This window comes from Trachinotus anak, unplaced genomic scaffold, assembly GCF_046630095.1.
Source record: "Trachinotus anak isolate AG129_WGS33_773 ecotype Australia unplaced genomic scaffold, CSIRO_AGI_Tana_v1 ptg000003l, whole genome shotgun sequence".
Lineage (NCBI taxonomy): Eukaryota > Metazoa > Chordata > Actinopteri > Carangiformes > Carangidae > Trachinotus > Trachinotus anak.
The window spans coordinates 16,019,790-16,044,630 of record NW_027273854.1 but is presented as its reverse complement, the minus strand read 5'-3'; the positions used below and the strand labels follow the sequence as shown (position 1 = coordinate 16,044,630).

Sequence of the window (24,841 nt, the reverse complement as noted above, 5' to 3'; positions counted from 1 at the left end):
TTTTTCTAGCCCACTTTTTCTTTCTTTCTTTTTTTTTCACTCCTGGTGGGAGAGTCTTGGTGTGAGCTGTTAAGTGCAGATGAATCAGAATCAGATAAATGAGAAAAAAACAACGACAGATTACGGGAAATCTCTCCTGTAGTATCCGGGGAAACAGGTCTTGAAAGCAGATGCCACTGAAACAAAAGCACACAAAACAAATCAACATTTGCTGCTTTAACTCCAGTAAGTCCATAACTGACGTAGAGAAATAATTGTTCTTATAAAATAAATCCCTCTTGACTCAGCTAAATACTTGCCTCCATAAAAGTGATTCAGGTAACAGGTAAAAGACAAGGCATCGACGGCCTGTGACCTGCATGAACTCTCCATACAGTGGTCGGGAACAATGGTCAGTTAGTTCATTACTTTATGTTAAGGTCTTTCACAGATGCTTTAAATGATGTGGTAGTAGGGAGGTAATGTATTTATAATAACCCTCCAAAGAGATGGTGGATTGTTCTGCCTCTGAATCATTTAGTATTAGCAGTGTAGCAGGGAGTACTTAAAAGCTAAATGTGGGGCAGGCATCTTAGCTCTTTATGCCTCTGTGCCTCTGTAGCATGCTCCACTGCTCCACTTTCTCCGCTGGTCTGGAGCCCCTTCGGTAAACCCCCTAACACACACACAGACATACAACTTCCATGACTGTCAATGTCTCTTCATCTGTCTGGATGTCTTCCTGTCACCCACTGTGATTCTGTTTTGGTGTATAGATTTTAAGTTGCCCGTAATGCTTATGTGGAGTATTTTCTTTTGAATTTAATTCAATTGAATCTTGCACGCTGTTGTTTTCATGTCTGCGTTAATGGTTCTGGATCAGTGATAAAATTTAGAATTGACCCAGATTTGTGACACTGCTGGCAATGAATAAAGGTAAAGGTTCAAGGTGATGTACATGGTTAAAAAGGCCAAAGTTTTAAATGTGCTTAAAGGAGCACTCTACAGAGCTTTGTCAGTGTGAGGAAATTTCCCTGATGGTGTCATCAGGGTTATCTCACCTCGGCCCAGTACTGAGTGCTGCAGGGATGATGTATTTTTGTAAGCCAGCCCCCTAAGCCAGTTTGCATTGCCCTGGTTCCCTCGACAAAAAGACAATGGGATTTTTCTGTTGGCTTTTGGATTATTGAAGAAAATAAGCTCTGTGACAAACAAAAGTTTATTATACGTACACCTTTGGTTCAGCAAGATAATCTTCACTCTTCACCACACCTCGGTCGCATGACGTCAACATCACGTGACTTCAACATCACCACTATTAAGCTTCCAGCTCTTCTACAAAAGCTTTTCCTAATGAGAGTTAGTGACAGTTTACAAGAGTGAGTATACTGTAAAAACAATGAGGCAGTAAAGGCAGACTGGTGAGGAGATCAGTTTTTGTAGTGTGATGATTTTCAATGTCCCTGACAGCCTCTTTAGTCTCATTTTGCTGCTTGTTATTAACCACCTTTTCAAAGCTTAAAACATCTTGAGTCGCGTATTTACTGGCCTATTTTATGTCGTTAGAATAAAACGTGAAAATGTCATGAGCTTGTGTTAATGTGCTAACCGCAGACCTTATTTCAGTCTAACCAGAAACTCATTCAACATAAATCCCAGTTAACCAAATGTAAACCAAGTGTACAAAATGTGCATCTATTTCCCCTAAAACAAGTACTCAGAAAACCTGTTACACACTAGGGGAGTGGAGTTTGGAAGACACCCTTAATTCTACCTGTAGAATTGCAAGTATCACACTTTTTGGAGCTTGACCTCTACTAGGCACTACTAGGCCATTTACTACATTAGCTCAGTCTGTTTTCATTGACTGGATTTGTTTGTATTTCCTCACCTTGTGATGCTCACTGTCATTTTTGGGTTCCTGCTGCTCCATTGCTCCTCATGTATGGCACATCTTTCTCAATAGTCTCTTTCTGCCTGTGACGGGTAATACAGAACATGTCACTGAATATCAAATTCTTCGTATTTATCATCACAGTACCCTCTTGCTCACGCTCAGTTAAACACACAACACTTTGGAAACAATTTGGTGAAGACTGAAGAAGGTTTTGCTGTTTATTAGCTTATAATTGTGCAAGCTATCTGTTGCCATGCTCCATGGTGCTGTAGCCACGTGGCATTGTTTGCCATTGCTATGTGAGCGGCAAAGCAGGGCCGGAGGCTGAGAAGATTGCACTTTGAGTCAATTAGCAGCCATGGACTCAAGGGCCCTGACGCTTTCCCCTCCCTTCAGCTCTCCATTAAAAAAAGCTGGAATACGCTGTTGTTATGTAGCAAGCCACTTAATCCACACACGGTTGCTCAAGGCAAACCTTAAAATAATCACAAGGGTGATTTCAAATCAATGAAGCAGATAAGTCTCTTCCTGCCTCTCTCACTCTCCCACACATGAAGCAAGCATGCAGTCTCTGTGTTTGTATGTATGTGTGTGTGTTCGTATTTGGGTACGGGTGGAAGTATTTTATGTAATTAGAAGTATTAAATGCTTTTCTCACAAGCCTCAAGTTGTTGAATTTGTGTTTTTTGTGTTTTGTTTTGTTTTTTTTTTTGTCAGGCATTGGAAACATAGTCTGAATCCAAAACAAAAAGTCTCTTATTTCTATTCTGTAACGGACACATTTTTCCAGTAACCCCTATTTCTAAAAATCAAGACAGTCCATGATCAGTACTCACGGTCTGATTTTGTTGGAGAACCTCTGCCGCAGGATAAGAGCGATGGTGGTGAGGACCATCATAGTGGTACACATGGTCCTACCCCACGGATCTCCTGCCTTGGGACTGCTGGTGGTTCAGAGCACTGAGACTTCTACTCCCATTGAAAGGCTTGAATGGTAAATGGCAGAGATTGTGGTGTAACAATCTGACTATTCCCGTCTTTCCTCTTGGCTCTCACTTATGATTGCGGAGATTAGCTCAGAGGATTAGCTAGGATCAAGGAGGAGGAGGAGGAGGAGGGGGGGATCTCGCTGGCAGGACTAGGAGGTAAACAAAGCATGCTGTGTGTTTCTATTCTGAAAACAACCCCACCTCGCCACCATAGCGTCAGCACAGCACGCCAAATCAACCGTAATAGTATCTTTTTTGTTGAGAAAGGGAAGCATTTTGTACAAGGGTCCATTGAAATTGGCTTTGAGTGGTACTTTGGCAGCAGGTTTACAGTAAGGATTAACAGTGACCAATCAAATTACCGTGTATCTAGATACTTATTCACTGCTATTGTGCTCAAACTTACTTTGGGAAATGTTGGACCGTTGTTATAGATACCGTGAGACTGCTTTTAAATATACCAGGCCCTCTAATGACATCCCTGCAGGCCAAGTGCAGTGTTCCTACAATATATTATGAAAAGAGAGAGCATAGCAGGATAAATGGGGGTATAAATAAGGACTTTCAGCAGCTGAGCCATTTATACTTAGCACTGCTGACTCAAGCAGAGAATAAGGGAGCAGTAGGCCAAGCGAGAGAAAGAAAAGGTCTAATTTTGCCGACATGTCTGCGAGTAGAAATGCAGGGGAATCAGATTAAAGTAGACACGGGTTTAAAAAGGTTTCGGTGTTGCGCTGTGACACCACATGGTTTTCTTTGTCATTTTATTTCAAAGTTTTGTTGAATACAGATACAAAGGTGAGTCATACATGTACAATCATCACAATTGACTGTTGAAAATGTAAAAATGTCTTGGTCTTCTTAAGGTGGACACAAGTGGATAGAGACTGATGAAAGGGAACATCAGAAAAACATCACAATATTTAGAAAGAATGGTATTTACACGGCAGTTTTTTGATATACACATTCAGTAGAAGGCACATCCAAGTCAAATGTGACCTCTTGTCCACTGCTGGGTTTATGTTTGTAGTGTCTTCTTATTTGCTCTCTCCTCTAAAAGTGTTGGCCATTTACAAAAACAAGGAGGAGGGTTTTTAATTTTTTACTTTCTCTCCCCCTCCCTCACCAAACACTCACACACACACACACACACACACACACACACACACACACACACACACTTTTAGTCATGAAGTGGGAACAGTACCTGTTCTTATTGTTGTTTACATTAGAGTATATGCCCCATAGTCCATTATTACCTTAGATTACATCAAACTGTATTCCCAGATTACAGTCAGTTGATTCCTCACTTTATGAGGTTGGCCAAAAAACAAACAAACAATAGAAGTCTCTGGGTCTGCACGGTCCATTAAAACCAGATTAGAAGCTTCACCCAGTTGAGGCTGAGATCTTAGTCCAGCCCACTTCCTCATAGACAGCGGTGATACCGCAGTAGACTGTGGCCAAGAGTTTGGTCCAGGCCGCGGCCACTTCCGGTGTCACATCCTCTGGAAACTCTTCTCCCAGGACTTCCAGTATCACACCACTCAGGATCTGGGAAAGACACAAACAAATACAGTCATTAATTAAGACACTTTCAAGTTCCATTAAAGAAATAGTTTACACTGAAAATATGCTCATTTGATTTCGTGCTAAGATTTAGACGAGAAGATTGATACCACTCTTGTTTCTGCATGATAAATATAAAACTACAGCCAGGAGAGGTTTAGTTAAGGTTTAGCATAAAGACTGAATTTATGCAAAACATCCATCTTGGCTCTGCCCAGAGATAACATAATTTTGTCTTTGGGATCTAATTTTATTTCTTGGCTGGGACCAGCTCTCAGGGAACTAAAAGAAGACTCAAGGAAGTCACTGCATCTAGACAGAGAGTAGTCTATACAGGAAGTGCGGGCACAAGCTGAGTGCTGCGTTCGGAAAGTGCTCAGAGCCCAGTACACAAACACTAGTTATACTTGTGAAAAAGAGAGGAAAATAGACATAGTGTGCAGTAATATGCTTTGGGTTTCCTTCAAGTGGATCCAAGTGTTTTCCACAGGACGTGGAAGATCAAAACAGGCTAAACATGATGGCGAACGCTGGGCTTGTGTAATTCTGGGGGTGGTAGAGGAGAGGACTCAGGTGGGATACTTATGTTTCTCTGTTTCTGTTGGATGTGTAAAGGCCATGCAAACTTAATTTAATAAATGAATATAAAAACTTGCTGTGAGTTCATCTCTCTGTTCAGTCGAGGTAAAATTTCTGCCATAGGACACAATGCCAATGCTTTTTATTCACAAGACATGACAATAGCTAATTCTTCCTGGACTATAATGTGTTTTGGTGGTCAATTAGAGAATCTTTACTCCTTAAATGAGTTATGACTTAAAAATTGGTATAGTTTGTGACATTATTGCTTGTCTGACAGACTGTATGTTTCAGCTTACTGAGGTGACATCACACAAGCTACGTCTATGTTTTTCTGCAGTTTGTGTTCTGAGGTCTATTTTCTTGCGGTTAAAAAAAAAAAAAAAACTTAGTTAAAATCACTTAGAAGTTCTTCTAATATCACAAACATCCCAAACTTTAAAGCTAATGTGTGGGTGTGTGTGCGTCACTTCTTTCTTTTGCTCACACACACTTTACCTTGAAGTACACAGGCTCCACCTTGTGTCGGAGTGCGTGGGCCTTGCCCAACAGCTTCAGCACTGAGGCCACCTTGTCTGAGTTGTCAAGGCTCTCCACCAGTGTATTGATGGCATTCATGACTCTATGAGCGTGCTTCCTAAGCTGAGCACTCCGCTCCAGCTCCTCCGGCTCCTCGATGTACTTGAACTGGCTGAAGTACTGCTTGGATGAGGGGAAGTTCACAAACAGCCTGTGAAGGAGGAGAGTAAGTGTTAAATGAGAGATATGAGTATGAGCAGCTGCTGTGAAGCTCTGCTAATCTCATTGCCCTTCAGCCTGCACCAGCTCCATTCTGCAAACCCACGTTCATCTTTTTTTTTTTTTTTCAGCTGGCAAGATACCATAAGTAAACATCAGCTCTGACATGAAACTGCTGCATATTTTCCCTTTAAATGTTTGCTTTAAACTATTATCTAGGAGCTGCGCGGTGTGTATTCTGAAATATTTCTGAGAAGAATTTAAAAAGTGAAGGAAAAACATCCAGCAGCTGAGAAATCACCACGTAAAAAAGCTGAATAGTTGCGTTAGATATAGAAGTCATTAACAACAGTAACTATTAAATCATCATAGGCTATAATTAAATTATGAATGGATACTTATAGTAATCTACACATTTGCTATGACTCTGATCAGATTATCAGTACCATTCTTGTCTATTTTTGTGCTTACTTTGGCTAATGAAGTGAAGTTGATCTCTTGTTTCTTTCCTATAGGTGATTATGTAATAATGTACACAGGGCAAAAAAAATTTCACATTTCACATTTCACAAAGTGTAAATCTTGCAGCATCAGATAAAATGTCCACAACAGATATTGATCTGACTCTGATAGTGTCTGGGAGGAGTTCTGTTTCATAACTGCTATCAGCTTCGGCTTTGATAAATGCATAAGTATGTACGTATGTATGTATGTATGTATGTTGGTAAAAGTTTGTCCAAGCTCCTCCATGTAAAGCCATGTGATTGTTAACTCGTTAAATTAGGGTTTTGTAGATGCTTTAATTGTTGGTTAATTATATGTATCCTCTTATCTGTGTCTTGAAATATATGATATCATGAGCCAGAAAGCTGGCCTCTGGATTCACCTATTCTTCCTTTGTACTATATGTGGTTCCCCCTTGTGAACCTGTTGACTCAGGCACCTGACTGTGGTTCCTGCCAGGGCTCAAAAATGAACCCAGGATCCTGCAGGATTTCACAATGTGTAACAAAAAGTGAAATGTGCTAATTAGAGAGGGTGATAAAAAAAAGAGAGAAAAAAGAGACAGAGAGAAAAAAAAAAAGACCGTCTCTGCCTCCTCGGGCTAGCCTGAGCACACCTGATGCCTTTTGTTTACTTTATGGGTAAGAGTGGAATTATTATTTCTGCAAAGACTTGTATATCATCAAATAAATTTCATGTTTCAACTTGCATAGATATTATATTCTTCACATTTTCGCTCAGTTTCCAGGTCTAGATTTTATTATTTCCTCAAACATCTCAACTGTACTGACACTGTACTCCCTCTGCGAACAAAAAAAAACCAAACAGTTCAAAGACATTTTCTTATAATTTTATGCTTGTTTGACCCTCAGAGGTATCATGGAGAATTAGCAAAGAGGATCCTAAAAACTCACCCCCTCCCACGGTCTGGGAAGAGGGCCAATGCATCTGGTTGCTTGCTATCTAATCCTGATGTCCCATCTCTCTCTATCTCTGCAATAACTAACACTAAAAGGAAGCATTGTTTTTCGTCTTAGGTCTGAAGCATATGGCCAGATATTAGAGTTTCACTTGTGAATTTAAATGTCTCAAAAGGGAGGGGGATAGAGGGCTGTGTTTAATCTCTCAGGGTGGAGGGCCTCTGAAAATGTGAGAGCAAAGTATTCCTAGTTTCACTGCAAACTAATGAGGAACCGTGGTGTTTAATCTTTTTCCCTTGTAATTGCATGACCTGTGGTTGCATATAAATAGCCTCATTAGTATTTTATATGGTCATTGGATTCTTAATCCTTCCTTATCTGTTCTTCAAGACTAAATGAAGAGCAGAATCCAAAGAAAGTTTCTAATTCCATAGACATACTGCTATAATTTACTAGTTTGGATCTTATCAGTTACCCCTAAAGACTTTAAGTAGGATGATTTGAGGTTGAGCAGGGTGACAAGACCTGTCTTACTGCCAAAAGGAGAATTTACCATGGTTATGCTTGTCGATCAGTCATCATTCCTCAAATTCCTAAAGGTCATAGGGTCTTTGTGAAGGAATGTGGAGATAGAAAATAAGGGGAAATTGAGTAGAATTAATTTCATTTCAAAATGTCTTTTGTCAAAGTTTAATTTTTTTTTTTTGTGAGAGTGCTACAGGTAATTCAGTAATCTGTGATGAAAATCCATTTTTACAGATGTGGACTTTACATTAATTGTATCCTCTGTGTTTTTGCTAACCACCCCTTCTCAACTTTCACCTCCTGCAACCATGAAGGATTATAAAGGCGTGTTGTGTCATGCAATGAGTCTCGTCACGCGTGAAAGATCGTCAAAGCCCTCACACTAACATTTGCCAAATGCCCGCAGATGTTTGAGTTTTGCGGTAGTTTCTTTTCTTGGATTTCCGTGTAAATATTAAACAGCGATACCAACACTGACTATAACAACTGCAGGAATCCTCTAACAAGACTGCCTGCTGCTCCTAATCAGATATGATGGACTGATGAGGAAAATTTGGTAAAAAATGACACAGACTTGGTGGCAATAGAAAACTCTGTCATCCCTTGTTTTCCAAGAAAAGAGGGACGCTCTGAATGTCTGACTGCCAGTGATGGAGTCATGCTGCTGTAGGTTGCCTGGCTCTCCATACAAGCATTCAAAACATGAACTGCTCTGTAAGGGAGGGAGTACTTTCAGAGCCAAAGATGCCTGAGTGATGGATTATAATGTTTATTCTTTCCCTGTGCTGTTTGAAGAATAGGTTTAAGAAAAAGCAGAGGTGAGAATATCCCAAGCAGAAATATGACTGGCTGCGGACATATTGGAAACTCTCGAAGTCAGTGCGATCATTAAAGTTCAGCACTGACTGCATTCTGAGAGAGGTTAACGCCATAGTCTGTGAGTGACAGAAAAGCATCAGCGGGCCCTCTGGATCCAGCAGGTGCTGTCATATTACTGAGGGGAAAAGAGACAAAATGCTAATTTGACCTTATCAGGAGTGAACTAATTAAAGTTTCAGAGATAAGGAGGAAATTGATGAAAAGTCCTTAAAATAGATAAGGGAAACTATGCATACAGTTTTATGCGACATACAACCACTGATCAGAAGATAAAGCAGAAACAAGCTGGATTTAAGTAAATACACAAACACAACAAATAGTGATGAATATCAAAACAGCTCGAATATAATGTCAGTCTGTCACCTCCCTACCTTTATTTTTCTGCTAGAATCATATGAATATCTTCTGAATGTTGGGCTTGCCCTGCGTTAAAACATTTCAAACATGAAACAGGAGAGTAAAACTATAAAAAGAAATACCTGACTAATATGGCCACTCCAACGTCATCGCAGTTCTGGTAGACTTTTGTCCAGGAGTCATGGATCATCACCTTCTCCTTGTCAGTCAGTGGGCTTGGTTTCTCCAGGTGGTCCACCTCTCCCTCTCCCTGCATCCTCTCCATCTGGGAACACAGTTGTGCAGAGCTGAGCACGTGCAGAAGGCAGGGCTGATGAGAGTACCCCTCCCCCAAAATAAACACTATATTTCTACCTTTTTCTTCTCCTTTTGGATGAGAGAGAAAGAAAATCCCTGGTTCCCTGTCCGCCTTCTCCCAGTGAGAATCTTTGCTCTTCACCAATGAATCTCTGCTGAGCGAGAGTGTGAGTGAAGGAACAGGCTGGAAAAAAAAAACAAAAAAACACAAGAAACACACGCAGCGAACGAGGAGGAGCCTCTGTACTCTCTCTTTTACACTCTCCCTTTCCTCTCTCTCTCTCTCTCTCGCTCTCTCTCTTTCTTTCTCCCTCTTCCCACCTCACCTTTGTAAGTGGTGTTTGATGAAAGCATGATGAGATAGGAAACAAATCCTTCATAAGAGAGTCAGATATGTAATACATGCAATGTGTGAGCATGGATGAAATGTAAGATTATGAGCACACACTGACCTTTCCCTCCAGAGTTACCATTCCAGAGTATCCAGGAGATTAACCTGTAATTTCTCACGAAGTCCTGCCCACATAAACATTAAAAAAAAAAAGAAATCTGACTGAAAATTAAGCAGCATCACATCCATCAAAAAAAAGTCAGGCGTCTTTTGGGTGTGTTCTGTTCTTCTAATGAGATACAGATTATATCAGTCCATTTTCATTGTTTTTTACCCTTTTTTTTTTTTATTATATGCACACACCCTCAGGAAACCCACACAGCTCTCACCCACTGCAATCTTTCAAACACATAGATTTTCCACCTTTGTTGTGGCAGAGGTTATCAGTGGGTCATCGTATCTCACTTGTGTTGTCACAGATGAAAACTCAAGAATGTCCTTGTTTAAGTTTCATAATGGGCTGAGATAGCAGGGCCAATTAGTCAGGAATCTGTGAGTTGACTGTCAAAGGAGAGCACAAAAAAGAGCAGTGAGAAGACAAATATTGATGTTGAAAAGCTAAAACTGAGGTGATATTTACTGCCTTACTGTGGAGGTGCAATGTACAGTAGGTGCCAACGAGGTAAGCACCCATGTTAAATATTGACAGAGTCCTTTAGAGTATACCATTTCTGGGACTGCTGTGTCTCAGATATCTCAGCAAAATAACAATTTCAAGCAGCTTTATTACTTTCCCCAAAAGCTGCACAGCAGTTATAGCCAGTTATTATACCAGCTAATCAGACTGTAAATATTGTCACTTTGGTTAATGGTGAGTATTATTTAAGTTCATCTCACGCTATCCCAATAAAAAAAGAGAAAACAATAAGATTGGAGTTAAAGTATCAGGCCTCTCATAACACAGTTTGGAGTTATTAAACCGGTTGGTCAAGGCTGTTGTGGTTGAGGCAATCAAGGAGACTTAGTCAATGATTGTAAATCAACATGCTCCGCTCTTAGTGGTTTTATGTTTCTACAGAGGAGCGCAGGTAGGTTTTATAATGCTTTATGATTGTTTCTGTTGTCCACACCCACCCCAGTAAACTGAGACTGAGTACATACAAGTTATCTTAAACCCACACTACCCTGAAGAAAAACAGATCTCATGATATCATTATGATACCTCACCCCCAAGGCTTAACTCTACTCAGTAGATACAAGGCTAATGAGTAATGACACCTAGTGGACAGTTGGAGTAACATTACTTTTCAGGTGCTGCCAGAAATACTATTTTTGAAAAGGTCAGTTATAAATATTCTATGACACCATGTGTACAAACAGGTGTTTTTTTATGACTACCTGATACATCATTCAGGGAGGTTATCATCTACTCACTGACAATTAAAATGTCGTTGATCCATAAACCTATGATGATCATCTCACTCATGATGCTGCCAACTGAGATGAGAGAAGCTTAATTATTAGGTTAGAAACAAATAACTACATTATTTCATATGAATGCAATGGCTCTCTTTAGGGTTTCTGCTTTCAGGGATATTTCAGTCACAACTGTATTATGTGTCAGTTGGATTTAAAAAAGAAACCAAGCTCTTGATTTCTTATTAAAATAGGATTTACAACGTGTGTGTTAAAACCTATGAAACCTTCGGTCCTCACTGAACAAAGACAGGTAAATAAAATAATTGCAGTAGTGTGCAGGAGCCAAGTACATTTACCAAAGTACTGTACAATTTTGAAGTAGCTGCACTTATATTGCTCTCCACTTACTCCACAATAATTAGTTTAAAGCTTTAGTTACTTTGCAGATTCCATTTTTTAAATGGAAAATATAATATTATCATGATGTATAGCATAGATTAAACTACCTAACAGCATATAAAGCAGCCTATTAAATAAGTCCCACCTTTACCATCTGCTTTATTGAAGTGATACATACAGTAATGCATCAACAATCTTAATTAATAATATGATATACATCATTCTGAATTGGCCTTTCTGCATGAAGAGTACTTGAGTGAGTTAGTAGCTAATATGTTTTTACTTTTACTTAAGTAAAAATTCGAATGAGGAATTTCAATTTCAAATGTGTCTAGAATAAAGTATATATATATATATATATATATATATATATATACTTTATTCTAGTATATGCCTCAAGTGTCTAGAATAAAGTATATATATATATATACTTTATTCTAGACACATAGGTCCATATATACATGTATTTCAATACTATCAATGTTTACCTTTACATAAGTAAAAGCACAAAGTACTTCTTGCATTAATGAATAATTTACATCTCAAAACAAAACCACTCACGCTCAATGTGACTCAATCAAAACAGGTGCTCCCAAAAAGCGCAGCCGGCACGCTTGAACCAAAGAAGCTTCCGTAGCCCTGAGTGTGGACAGTTGATAGGCTCCAGTGCTACCTGAGAGACAGGTGTCAGTCATTTGTTGGCGAACAACCGGACTATTCAGCAGACTAACGAAAAATAAATAATGCTCGTTTTGTAGTTATGTTGTAGCCAAGTTTGTGTCGAACACTGAAGGTCATTTCGTGAAATAAGCTCTCCAACCAGCCTAGTGTGCCGTTGGTGGCTAGCGGGTTAGCTAACGACATCGTCAGAAGCAGAAAATCGGAAACAGACGCAGTGGTCAGCAGATAAGAGGCGCCGCTGCTGCCGGTGACTGTCTGTGAAACAAACCACCGGGAGTGCCACGATGAATGTCGCTAAAAGTGGTTATCGCGTCTTTTCAGCTAACTCGTCCGTAGCATGCACAGAACTAGCCAAGAAGATAACGGAGTAAGTATAATATTCATGTACTTTTCACAATTACTGCTGATTAATGTATAGACTGCCTAGTTGTTCTTTTACACAGGACCAAGCATAAAGACATTTAAGCTTGTGAATAATATCTAACTGCATTTGTCAAAGCCTGCTAACGGATCAGTGACCTGCATTTTCTGATTTAGCATTGACCACAACAGCAGATATAAGCGGAGAAGCGGCGTTGTGTAATGATGATATGTGAGTGGCTGCAGCTGTTATGTGATGGTCAGCTAGAATCTGTCATTCTGGAAAATGGATGATGTGATCGATGCCTCTCGTTGTTTGTTGTGTGAGACACTGCAGCTGGAAGTATCTTGTGATCGTTACATCTCACACTCTGTACTGTAGCTGTTTTGTGCTCTTGTTTCTCAGGCGGCTGGGAGTTGAACTGGGGAAGTCTGTGGTCTTTCAAGAATCCAACAGAGGTGAGGACAATATTATGGGATGGTTCAAAAACATATTAGTAATGTATATGTTGGTGATGGTGAGTATTAGGAACCGTGAGGTTTTTATTCTAAATGAACATGTGGAACATTTCCCTGGATAGTCATGGATAGTCATTTCACAAGCCAAGTTACTAGTAGGGTTTGAGTAGCCTCCCTGTCTACAACAATGTGGGTTATAAGTCCAAGGCTATTTTCCCCCAGACCCTGAGGAGGTAACATACACATTTACACAGGCTAATACCAGCTCCTTTTCGTTTTGGCTCATTTATGAATTGTGTACAGGTGCTGGTCATATAATTAGAATATCATGAAAAAGTTGATTTATTTCAGTAATTCCATTCAAAGTTAAACTTGTATAATGTATACATTCATTCCACACAGACTGATATATTTCAAGTGTTTATTTCTTTTAATTTTGATGATTATAACTGACAACTAATCAACTAATGAAAACCACAAATTCAGTATCTTAGAAAGTTAGAATATTGTGAAAAGGTTCAATATTGAAGACACCTGGTGCCACACTCCAATTAACTCAATCTCAATCTAATTAACTCAAGACACCTGCAAAGGCCTTTAACTGGTCTCAGTCTAGCTCTGTAGCTACACAATCATGGGGAAGACAGCTGACTTGACAGTTGTCCAAAAGACGACCATCGACATCTTGCACAAGGAGGGCAAGACACAAAAGGTCATTGCTAAAGAGGCTGGCTGTTCACAGGGCTCTGTGTCCAAGCACATTAATAGAGAGGCGAAGGGAAGGAAAAGATGTGGTAGAAAAAAGTGTATGAGCAATAGGGATAACTGCACCCTGGAGAGGATTGTGAAACAAAACCCATTCAAAAATGTGGGGGAGATTCACAAAGAGTGGACTGCAGCTGGAGTCAGCGCTTCAAGAACCACCACGCACAGACGTATGCAAGGCATGGGTTTCAGCTGTCGCATTCCTTGTGTCAAGCCACTCTTGAACAAGAGACAGCGTCAGAAGCGTCTCACCTGGGCTCAAGACAAAAAGGACTGGACTGCTGCTGAGTGGTCCAAAGTTATGTTCTCTGATGAAAGTAAATTTTGCATTTCCTTTGGAAATCAAGGTCCCAGAGTCTGGAGGAAGAGAGGAGAGGCACAGAATCCATGTTGCTTGAGGGCCAGTGTAAAGTTTCCACAGTCAGTGATGGTTTGGGTGCCATGTCATCTGCTGGTGTTGGTCCACTGTGTGTTCTGAGGTCCAAGGTCAACGCAGCCGTCTACCAAGAAGTTTTAGAGCACTTCATGCTTCCTGCTGCTGACCAACTTTATGGAGATGCAGATTTCATTTTCCAACAGGACTTGGCACCTGCACACAGTGCCAAAGCTACCAGTACCTGGTTTAAGGACCATGGTATCCCTGTTCTTAATTGGCCAGCAAAACCTTAACCCCATAGAAAATCTATGGGGTATTGTGAAGAGGAAGATGCGAAATGCCAGACCCAACAATGCAGAAGAGCTGAAGGCCACTATCAGAGCAACCTGGGCTCTCATAACACCTGAGCAGTACCATAGACCGATCGACTCCATGCCACGCTGCATTGCTGCAGTAATTCAGGCAAAAGGAGCCCCAACTAAGTATTGAGTGCTGTACACGCTCATACTTTTCATGTTCATACTTTTCAGTTGGCCAACATTTCTAAAAATCCTTTTTTAGTATTGGTCTTAAGTAATATTCTAATTTTCTGAGATACTGAATTTGGGATTTCCATTAGTTGTCAGTTATAATCATCAAAATTAAAAGAAATAAGCATTTGAAATATATCAGTCTGTGTGTAATGAATGAATATAATATACAAGTTTCACTTTTTGAATGGAATTACTGAAATAAATCAACTTTTTCATGATATTCTAATTATATGACCAGCACCTGTATATCAAACTTTGTGGAATTTGTTGAAATCATTTTTTAACAGTTAACATGAGACAATATATTGTTAGGGTGCTGAAAACCAAGTCAGTGGTCCATTGTTATTGAATGAAAGTAACAGATAGAGGAAAGACATCGTTTTTTTTCCTGATGACTTTTACGATAAAATTGTATTTAATGTGGACTGGTCACGATACAATTTATATCTAATCTGCCTAATATGATTAGCATTCTTAAATTCTTGAAAAGTTGTTGGTCTGGGTTGGCTATTGAATATTTGAGTATGGCATGGACATACATTATTGATGTCTGTGGTAGAATGAATGTGATACATTAAGAAAGTCCACTTTGTTCAATTTAGAAATAAGATGTTACATTGTGAAGCATAGATGTGCCTGCACCGCATAATACACAGTAATATTTAACTTGCAAAATGCAAAATGTGCTAATAAAGTTTGATTAACCAATCATGAAAACTTTGTCATTGTGAGGATTTAATGATGAGTGGCATGTGTGAGGTGGTGTTACTGAAATTACTAAAAATGTAATAAAGTTATGCGAATGAAATAAAATGTAAATAAAAGAGAAGTACTAAAATAAGAAACTCAACTAAAACATTTCCTTGAAAGAACTTAAAACTGGAAAGTGATTTCTAAATTAACCAATGACTTATTTTGTTCTCTGTATAGAGACTAGAGTGGATGTAAAAGAATCTGTTCGTGGACAAACTATCTTCATCATCCAGACAATACCAAGGTGAGTATAGATAGACAACACATTTGCACTGTAGCTAACTTAAGTTTACATGATTTACTGTTCTCACTATGTTTTTGCTACAACCAGAGATGTCAACACAGCCATCATGGAGCTGCTGGTTATGGCTTACGCCCTCAAGACCTCTTGTGCAAAGAACATCATTGGAGTTATTCCATACTTCCCCTACAGCAAGCAGTGCAAGATGAGGAAGAGGGGCTCAATAGTGTGCAAGTTGTTAGCTTCAATGCTAGCTAAAGCAGGTGAACACCACAGAATGCATCTCAAGCTGTGGTTTTTTTAAAAATCTCTTTATCCCTCCTCATCTCTGGTGTGGGTTGAGTTTGCAGGGATTGAATTTCATGTCTACGGATAAAAACTATTCTAATTTTTGACAGTAAAATACCTGTGTTGATTGTGAGAAAGGCTGTGCTACTCATCTGTCTTTTACTTCAAAGGATTAACACACATCATCACCATGGACTTGCATCAGAAGGAGATCCAAGGCTTCTTCAGCTTTCCAGTGGATAACTTGCGTGCCTCCCCGTTTTTGATTCAGTACATCCAAGAGGAGGTAGTAATCTCATTTGAATGTTTATTGTGCATGTTTAAGTATAGGTGTTGGCAACTCCACCTATACATGAAATTAGTCAATTAATCTGATAGAAACATTTTCCTTTTTCCTCTCAGATTCCTGATTACCGAAATGCCATCATTGTGGCAAAGTCCCCAGCCGCAGCTAAGAGGTAACTGATGTAAAAATACAACACAGATTTCATCTTCTGTTATAAAATTTATGAACTTTTAGTGGTCTTATTGGAAAAATACAAACATTACATCAGCCAGAACTGTTCAATCATACAAATGCATTATGACTTTTCTTTCTTTCTCTAGGGCTCAGTCCTATGCAGAGCGCCTGCGTTTGGGTCTGGCTGTGATTCATGGCGAGGCTCAGTGTTCAGAGTCTGACATGGCCGATGGAAGACACTCCCCGCCATGTGTACGCAACACCACAGGACACACAGGACTGGAGCTACCTTGTAAGAACCCCTATCTTTGTAGAACACTGTTTGGTGTTTCAGGCTTTCTTTGCAGATTTGTAAGTCCATTGCTTGATAGATTTTACATTATTTTACAGATCCCTGTCTATTGTTTCTCATGGATAGATTCCTTATTATTTGTCACACCATGGTTGAATTCAGAAAGAAATTTCTATTTTCTTTTTTTTGTTAGTGTTATTCTAAAGTGCTTTAAAGTTTAATATCTCAACACTTCAACGCGTTCATAATATAAATCCAGCCTACAACTTAATACAGTCTTATTGCAAACCTGTTTGGAGATGATTCTGCCGTTTCTCTCTCATACCATCAACCATACTCCAAGAAATTGATTTTTTTGTCTTACTGCATGTTTTAATTCCACAGATACACTACTTCTACTCATTCTGCATCTTCAGCAAGCTGCAACTCATAACTTACAAAGAGTGACGTGCTTAATAGTGATAAAATCATAGTCCATGCCTGTTTTTTGGCACATACCTTCATTTAAAGGTCCCATATTGTAGAGAGTGAGATTTCATGTTTCATGTTTATTGATTGTAAAGGAAGTCTAGGTGCTATATAAATACAGTGAAAACATCAAAATGCTCAGTCCACGCAGAAATGCACACAGGTCGTGTTCAGAAACTATGCCTTAAAATGAGCCGTCAGGTCTTCTGCAATCTTGTGATGTCACAGGTATACAGTCACTACCCACAGCTACACCCCTAGCATGGCCCACCTGGACACGGCATTTTTTTTTTTCTTTTTTTTTGTCTTTAACTGTAATAACTACACGAATAGCAAGCTTCCGTTGAGCTAACAAGCTACTAGACAAATAAATGTCAAGGAAATGCTAAACAATCGTTGGATGTTAAGAAGCCAATATATCATTATATATACTTCCCAAGGATAGTGACACTGGAGACCAGTGGCTCACGTTTATTTTTTTCTGAAATACTGGAGCATTTGAGTCTGAATTTGACCGTTTGTTTGGCGCATTTCAGCACTGACTTACCATCACCATTTGCACTTACCAGCAAGTTTTACCAAGCTAGTAGGCTGCAGTGCACTACCTGTGGTTGGCCTGGCTTTTCATCACTCAGAAATCAGTCAGCCAATCAGAGGAGAGGCTCACAGACTGACACTAAACGCCCTGTTCTTGCTGGATCTCCAGAGAGAAGCCTGAGTGAGGAGAAAAAACTATATTGAGATGTTTTTTTTTGTACTTCAAACACTGGAAAAGTGTAAAATATGGGACCTTTAAAAAAAACAAAAAAAAAACAAAAAACTTTTTTTAAAGAAATACTAACGCATCTCTGGCATATAGTATTCAACATATTTGCATTGTTAATTTCTGGTAAGGCCAGGTACAGTTAATGGTTCAGTCTGACAAGATATCAAAAGATTGTGTCATTGGCAAATGACTCCAAAGTATTTGCGTCTTGTGTTCACTTTATTATTTGGTAAAAAATATTTATATTCTTACTTGTGCTTTAATTCTTACCCTTGACTTAAAAAATCCTCATTTTGGACAATATCTCACAAATGGTTTCAACCATAAGAAGACTTTGTTTTATATTTTAACACAATAAGTCTGATCTGTTGATGTGACTTTTTTTTAAATTTCTGCCAACCTAGCGAGAGGATTTTCCAAGTCTTGGCGTCATGTGTTTGTCATGTCAAATACTTGTGCATTTGTGTTAACGTGGTGTTTATTTGTTGGTAATAGCAGGCAAACAACAAGCCCCGTTCCCTGGCATAGAGCTCCCAAGTACGGCCGTAAACTTAACTTACATCTGACTATGAAATGATTCCTCCTCAAATGGTTCCTCAATTCGTGCATGTGTAGATAAAGGGTTTGTGTTGCATCTTGTGAAAATACAGTCTGGATTCAGCAGGGGGGAGTTTGTGAAACTTGCACAGACCGATTGTTAGTGCCCAGACAATTTGCATTGACAAAACTTTTTCAGGCCAATAAGCCACAGAGTGCACCATACTATATGCTATTTGCATGGCATGTTTGATTTGAAATTAGCAGCATTTATGTTCACTGCACCTTTCTAAGATTCCAGACGGGTAGTTCTACAAGATGGCCAAAACCCTCTTTGTTTTGTTGTGTTCTGATTTTATTTTGAAACCCATAAATCAAACCAAAACCATGCCAAACATTTTTCTTTTTGGTTTGTTTTCTTTCTTTACTTATATATCTGGACTCATCTTGCCAATCAACACATGATGCACCCATATTAAATCTGCTCTTTAAAACCTGATTAACATTTGGTCATAACTGCATGTGATGGTAACAATGAAGCATGCTTTTGAACCTTACATCTAGTGAAGGGGAGGAGAAACGTTACGAATGGAAGGATTGGTGTTGGTTTAAGTTTTAGTTTGCTACCTCAGTGGTAAAACAGAACTAGTTTTGTCGACAATAACATTTGGTGTAGTATTACACTTTTCTCTGTGGTAGAAGTTTGAATACAGTGCCAACCTGTTGTTACAATTTGCCAATGAAAGCCATTGTAATTTTCAAATCTGTCACAGAAATGTTGATTAATGGGTTTTCTTTTAAAAAAAAAAAAAAAATCAAGACATCTTAAATTAACTTTAAAGATATCTGACCAAACATTTCTCAGGTAGCTTGTTGCAGTATCTCAGCAAGCTGTGAAGACAACATAATTTTGAGAAGTGTGTGTACTGCTAACTACATGGCTTTTGCTGTTTTAGAAGTCTGAATGTGACACTGCCAGGTTTTCTGATGCTGTGGGACTCACGGTATTCAGCAAAGTGTTCTGCAAGGCATGCTCCTCCTTTCTCTGCTTCTTTATACTTTTTCCTTCACAATCGGCTTTGCTGGCTGATTGTTTACCAGTTGATTGTTTCCTAGTACCCTTTGAATGACCGCATTTACATGCACACCAATACTCAAAATGCATCCTTTAAATTGGGCTATATAACAAAAGTTTCAAATTAAATCCCTGTTTCAATTTGATGCTTCATTAACAACAGTTTATTTTAGTTGCAGGTCATGTACACATTTCATATTATTAAGTCACAAGATGGAGCACTTTCATGTTGGCGTCAACATGTTGTTATATTGTAATAGCTCTCTTTAACTGTTCTTGTGACACTTTATACCCCTGCATATTATTATTTTTAGCTACCAAAATTACTTGACAGCAGGATACTTGCACCAGGATATGAGCTGCTCATAGCCTGGGGGTGGAGAGAATTGCGTTAACACATGTATGAACCCCATATTGTGATGAGGGACGGCATCCTGGCTCAGAAGTATCCATAATGAGAAATGAAACTGCCCTGATATGAATAATTAAAATCACATGTTCTTTGTTGTGTGGTTAAAAAAAAAAAGGCAGTTGTTGTATCTCTTGAGACTGGCACGTGAGATGTATTCTGATTATTGCGTGCATGTAAAAGTAGCCGCTGGCAGCAGTGATGTTCGACTGAGGACTGACCCCAGAACATTGGCAAGTGTGTATGAAGAAACCCTCATCAGTGCTTGTCAGCCACTGTTGTCCCGTGTGAAATAAGACTGTCTGGTGCATATTGGTTCATATGCAGTCTGCTGCCATGAGCCTGCCACAGCCCAGGCCTGAGGCTGTGTGTGTGCAGGCAGTTATACATTGCCTTCTGATTGGGTATCCTGGGCAGAAAACCCTGTCATTGATTTTATTGCATGGCATGTGCTTTACTAAGTTTAGCATTTCTGTTTAATCCCCTAGGGGTAGGTGGGGTAGAATGGGGGGAAATATTCAAAGCTATTGCTGGCTTTTGATTGCCATTTTAAATTGAATGCAGCATTGTATTACTCTAACAGAAATTATACAAATTACATCATTCAATAACAACCCCATGATTTTGGAGTGTAGATTTGCCTAAATTGCAAAACATTTTCTCAACCCATTTTACCCAATCTACTGAGACCTCTTTTTTGATTAGATGAAATGTACTAGACATAACCTCCTTGATGTGCTCTCGCAGGTGACCCACTCTGCTTTCCTTTTCAGTAATGATGGCCAAGGAGAAACCTCCCATTACTGTTGTCGGAGATGTGGGAGGGAGAATTGCCATCATTGTGGTAAGATGCTATAAAGACATTGCTGAAGCTCTATGTCTACACTTTATCAGTTATGTTGTCGAGCTGTCGTTTTCAGCTGTTCTGCAATCTTGTAATTCTCAACATTTCAATTGGTTTTCAATGTTGAAAAGTTGAATCCATTAGAAATACAACATAGTAACACCTGAAATAGATTTTGCTTTATAACAGCCGTTATTGACTCAGTTCACTGACCAGTTGACTGTTGTGTCTTGATGCTTGACCGCCCCTCAGTCTTGTTCATATGTTCCTGCCATGGTCCTAAACTACCAAATTATACTGTAAGGGAAGAACTAAACCTAACCAAAACAGAATCTGGAAAACTGGAAAGCTGTACCTGTACCTGTTCTCAGGTACAGATTGAATTTTTCTTTTTTCTGTGTTCTTCCAGGATGACATTATAGATGATGTGGGAGACTTTGTTGCAGCTGCAGAGATCCTGAAAGAGAGAGGGGCCTATAAAATTTATATCATGGCCACACATGGTTTACTGTCCGCTGATGCTCCACGCCTCATAGAAGAATCTGCCATTGATGAGGTGAGGACACCTGAACTGGTTGAAATAGTTGAAGCTATGTTAAACAGTAAAATGCTTGTTGGTTTGAAGGGAAATCCCTCTGTGTCATACCTGCTCTACTAAATGTCAATAAGGAAGCTAAATAAGAAGTGAAGGTGAAAGAAAAACCTATTAGAAACCAGCAAAAATGTGCTTTATTTATTAACTCTCATCTGTTGTAAACAATGTCGAATGCAATTCTTACTTGTAATTGAGGGTCACTCAGCTAAATTGTGAAGCATGAAATGATCATTATATCCAACAGTTGTGTTTCTATTTCTATTAGTTTCAAATTTTCAGTTTCTCCTTAGTCTCCAGTATTCAGCAGACAAAGTTACAGTTTAGTTAAAATGTACCATTTATTTCAAGTAACTGATATGTAAGATTTACATTGATGACATTTGTCTTATTCAGAACATATTAACCTTTGACTTGCAATCTCAGGTTGTTTCTCATATATACTGACATAAATTAGCTTAATCAAGCTCTCCCAGGCAACTTTTTCAGGCTGCACATTCTTCACTGACGTTGCATGTCAGAACTCAGTGTGGATTACAAAGATCAACATTTTTATCCCCTGTCAGTTTCTCAGCCATCTCAGATTTCTAGACTTCCATTTCAAACATGTTTATATTTTGTCTGGAAAAAAAATCTTATAATTTCGAGTGTGCCGGCTTTTTAATTCAAATTGAAACTATCTCATAAAGTCTAAGCACAATCTCTGTGTTCACTGCGTCCACAGGTGGTGGTGACCAACACAGTCCCCCATGAAGTACAGAAGCTGCAGTGTCCCAAAATCAAGACCGTGGATGTCAGCATGATTCTGGCTGAGGCTATCCGCCGCATCCACAATGGAGAGTCCATGGCCTACTTGTTCCGCAACATCACAGTGGACGACTAGAGAGTGTCAGACAGTGAGTGCTGAGATAGGTCTGATAGTGACTGAAGGCAGGTGCACTTCTTCCCACTCCTGTAAAAACTTGCTAATGCCATGTTCAGTGTCTTGTGTATGTCAGGATCACATGTATCCTAAATAATTTAAAGAAACTGAAATTTAAGAATTGCCCAAAGTTATTTATCTTCTTATCAAAAGTTGTAAACATGTATTTCTTCTGTTTAGTCGAGAAATGCATCTTGTCCTTATTACATAAGGATGATAAAATAGCAAACCAGTGACTTGGAGCTTTGATGCATTCAGTCATATTTTGAAGCCTTGGTTCTACCTGCTGCTTTCATTGACTATCCAACAGGAACAAAAGATGCTTTGTATTTAAAAAGATATTTTGTCATATACTACGGTACCTCGTATTTAAAAACTGAGTTTCATCTGCAAATAAGAAGAGAAAATGTCTCCAGTAACAGGACTTTGTGCTTTTAAAGGAACTATATGTAAGTTTTTGGTATTGCTAAATAGCTAACGTTAGCATTTACAGCTGTTTACTTACCAGTCTAGAAGAAACGTTGCGAGTTCAGCATGAAACTTCTTTCCTTAAGTCGCCAAGAGCTGTCTCCAGCATTGGAAAGCAACCTTCTGTGACCATCACACAGACTGCTCCCAGTAAGAAACCACGTCCATAGCAGAAGAAACTTACATCTAGGTCCTTTAAACCATTTTTCAATGCTCTTGCTGGCCTTCGTGATCAGGGCTGCTTCGCACTGTGATGTTTCAGATCACACAGATAAGACTGGTCAAACTCCTGTTCTCTGGTGCCCAGACTATATTTTTATGCAGCTTTTTTTTTGCACCATTTTTGGGAATGTTTGGTAAAATGTCCTATGTGGCATAAGAAGTCACTCATCATCTGTAGAAATAAATGGGCCATCCTTTTTTATTAGATGGTCAGTTCAACTCAATTGTAACATCTTGCTCTTCTATCTGTTCTGAGATTCCTGCTACTACCCCAGTGCAATGAGGGTGAGAGGAACTTGTGGTGTTCAGCGCATCAGTACTACTGTGGGTTTTTAGCTCAAAGAATTGGAAAATGATAACTGATCAGTGAGATAAGTATTTAAAATATTTGATCGCCACAAATGAAATTCACTTCCATCCTATTGTGGTGGCAGCAGAAGTCTAACAGTGAATGGCTACGTATGACTGGCAAGAAGTAGGAAGTATGTTTTTTTTTTTTTTGTCATTGGGTGAACTGACTCTTTAATATACCATATTCCTGTGCTTATTTTAACAGGCTGATGGTATCTGTTAACTCACTGCATGTGAGTTAACACACATAGCAAAAAGGAGGACCATAAGGTTTTCTACATGTTTTAGCCAATTTACTACAATCACAAAGACTCTACATTATTGTTGTTTTTCAAAGCCACAATATACTTGCAGGAACCTGCTTTGGTGTGGTTTAGTTATTGTCTTTTCACAGTTACAGTATTTTTATCTGCTGATGTGATTGAAAGTCTGCTGGGCTGTACTGTGTACACTATGTAGACCAGGTGAAAACAATTGTTTTACTTGGAAGTTACCGAGGTCATATATTTTTAAATGCAAGCAGGATTAATGTTCTCTTTCTCCTTTCAAAGGTGTCCACACGTGCTCATTTTTCTCCATCTGAATTTTAATCAGGCATTCAGCACTTGAATCTACCAGATCAGTAGACTTTGATTTGATCCATGCTTTCAGGTGCATTACCCTGCAGTGATGACTACGAAATCCAATATTGTGAGCTACTTAAATTGTTTTTTTGATGCAGTTTTTTTGAATGTCTGGAAGACAGGACGTGCACAAAAAAACTGAAAACTGTCAGCATTAGTTTATAGTAAATTGGCAAAAACATGTGAACAACAGGATGGTCTTGATGTTGGTCTCTAGATTACTGTGGTATCTCCCTGTAAGAACCTACACTTTTGTGTAATGTGCACCTTTATGTGGCCTCTGAGTAAATTTCAGAATGACGCTCAAGGGGAAATTAGTTTATTTCTATGCTGATTGAGCCTTTTGCTCAGGGAAATATACTTTATAAGCCAATGCACAATTATTTGTTTTTGCATTCTTGCAAAAAAAATTTGTTGAGAATGTTTTCCATATAGTTGTACTGCACGCCTTTGCTTTTTACCATTAGTTTAGTTTTGTTATAGATACTCTATCATGGTTTGGATTTTGACAGTTAAAGATGCACAAACTGGTGCTGTGTTGGCACAAAGTTGGACCTTGTCTGTATCACAGGTTGAAGCTATGCCAGCTCAGATTTTACATGTCATTAGCGTTATTCATGATGTCCTCTCTGTTTGAACTCTTCCCCTGACTTATCTGCGATGTCAAGAAAACACCCTTCTGTATCCCTCTACAGCTTTTGTCAATATCTATGAAAATAAAACTGTTTACTCTTGTGCCTTGTCTCTACAGGAAAGTCAAACTTTATTAGGATTTTAGTCGACAGCACACAGCAACATGTTTTAATCTGAATTATATAGGATTATATTCATTCCCTAACCAAAACACTCCATAATAGTCTCTATGATAAATTAATCATTATAATATAGAAAGATCAAAATCCTCCATTTCAGTGCAGAATCAAGTTAAAGGTTAATAAAAAGATATAACAAAAATGTAAATACATATATGATAT

At 38.9% G+C, this 24,841-nt stretch overlaps 2 protein-coding genes across 4 annotated transcripts; one reads left to right on the top strand and one right to left on the bottom strand.

The window, feature by feature from the left end:
* Positions 1-3,612: 3,612 nt before the first annotated feature.
* Positions 3,613-9,749, bottom strand: LOC139618293 (cytoglobin-1-like). 2 transcript variants are annotated; one of them, XM_071474116.1, is made up of 4 exons: positions 9,291-9,428; positions 9,059-9,201; positions 5,512-5,743; positions 3,613-4,419 (listed from the first exon to the last, which is right to left on the bottom strand). In XM_071474116.1, exons 2-4 carry the CDS (start codon positions 9,199-9,201, stop codon positions 4,255-4,257), a joined length of 540 nt encoding a protein of 179 aa, XP_071330217.1. In that variant the 5' UTR covers positions 9,291-9,428; the 3' UTR covers positions 3,613-4,254. The 2 variants fall into 2 exon arrangements, with proteins under 2 accessions (XP_071330217.1, XP_071330215.1); XM_071474114.1 differs by adding an exon at positions 9,686-9,749 and having other exon boundaries at positions 4,112-4,419; positions 9,059-9,417.
* A 2,266-nt stretch (positions 9,750-12,015) lies between these two features.
* Positions 12,016-24,604, top strand: LOC139618292 (phosphoribosyl pyrophosphate synthase-associated protein 1). 2 transcript variants are annotated; one of them, XM_071474112.1, is made up of 11 exons: positions 12,017-12,430; positions 12,830-12,882; positions 15,487-15,553; positions 15,641-15,813; positions 16,009-16,124; positions 16,241-16,296; positions 16,445-16,590; positions 18,320-18,361; positions 20,619-20,689; positions 21,099-21,245; positions 22,006-24,604. In XM_071474112.1, the coding sequence occupies exons 1-11, from the start codon at positions 12,348-12,350 to the stop codon at positions 22,162-22,164; spliced, it is 1,113 nt and encodes a 370-aa protein (XP_071330213.1). In that variant the 5' UTR covers positions 12,017-12,347; the 3' UTR covers positions 22,165-24,604. The 2 variants fall into 2 exon arrangements, with proteins under 2 accessions (XP_071330214.1, XP_071330213.1); XM_071474113.1 differs by lacking the exon at positions 18,320-18,361 and having other exon boundaries at positions 12,016-12,430.
* The last annotated feature ends 237 nt before the right edge of the window (positions 24,605-24,841 follow it).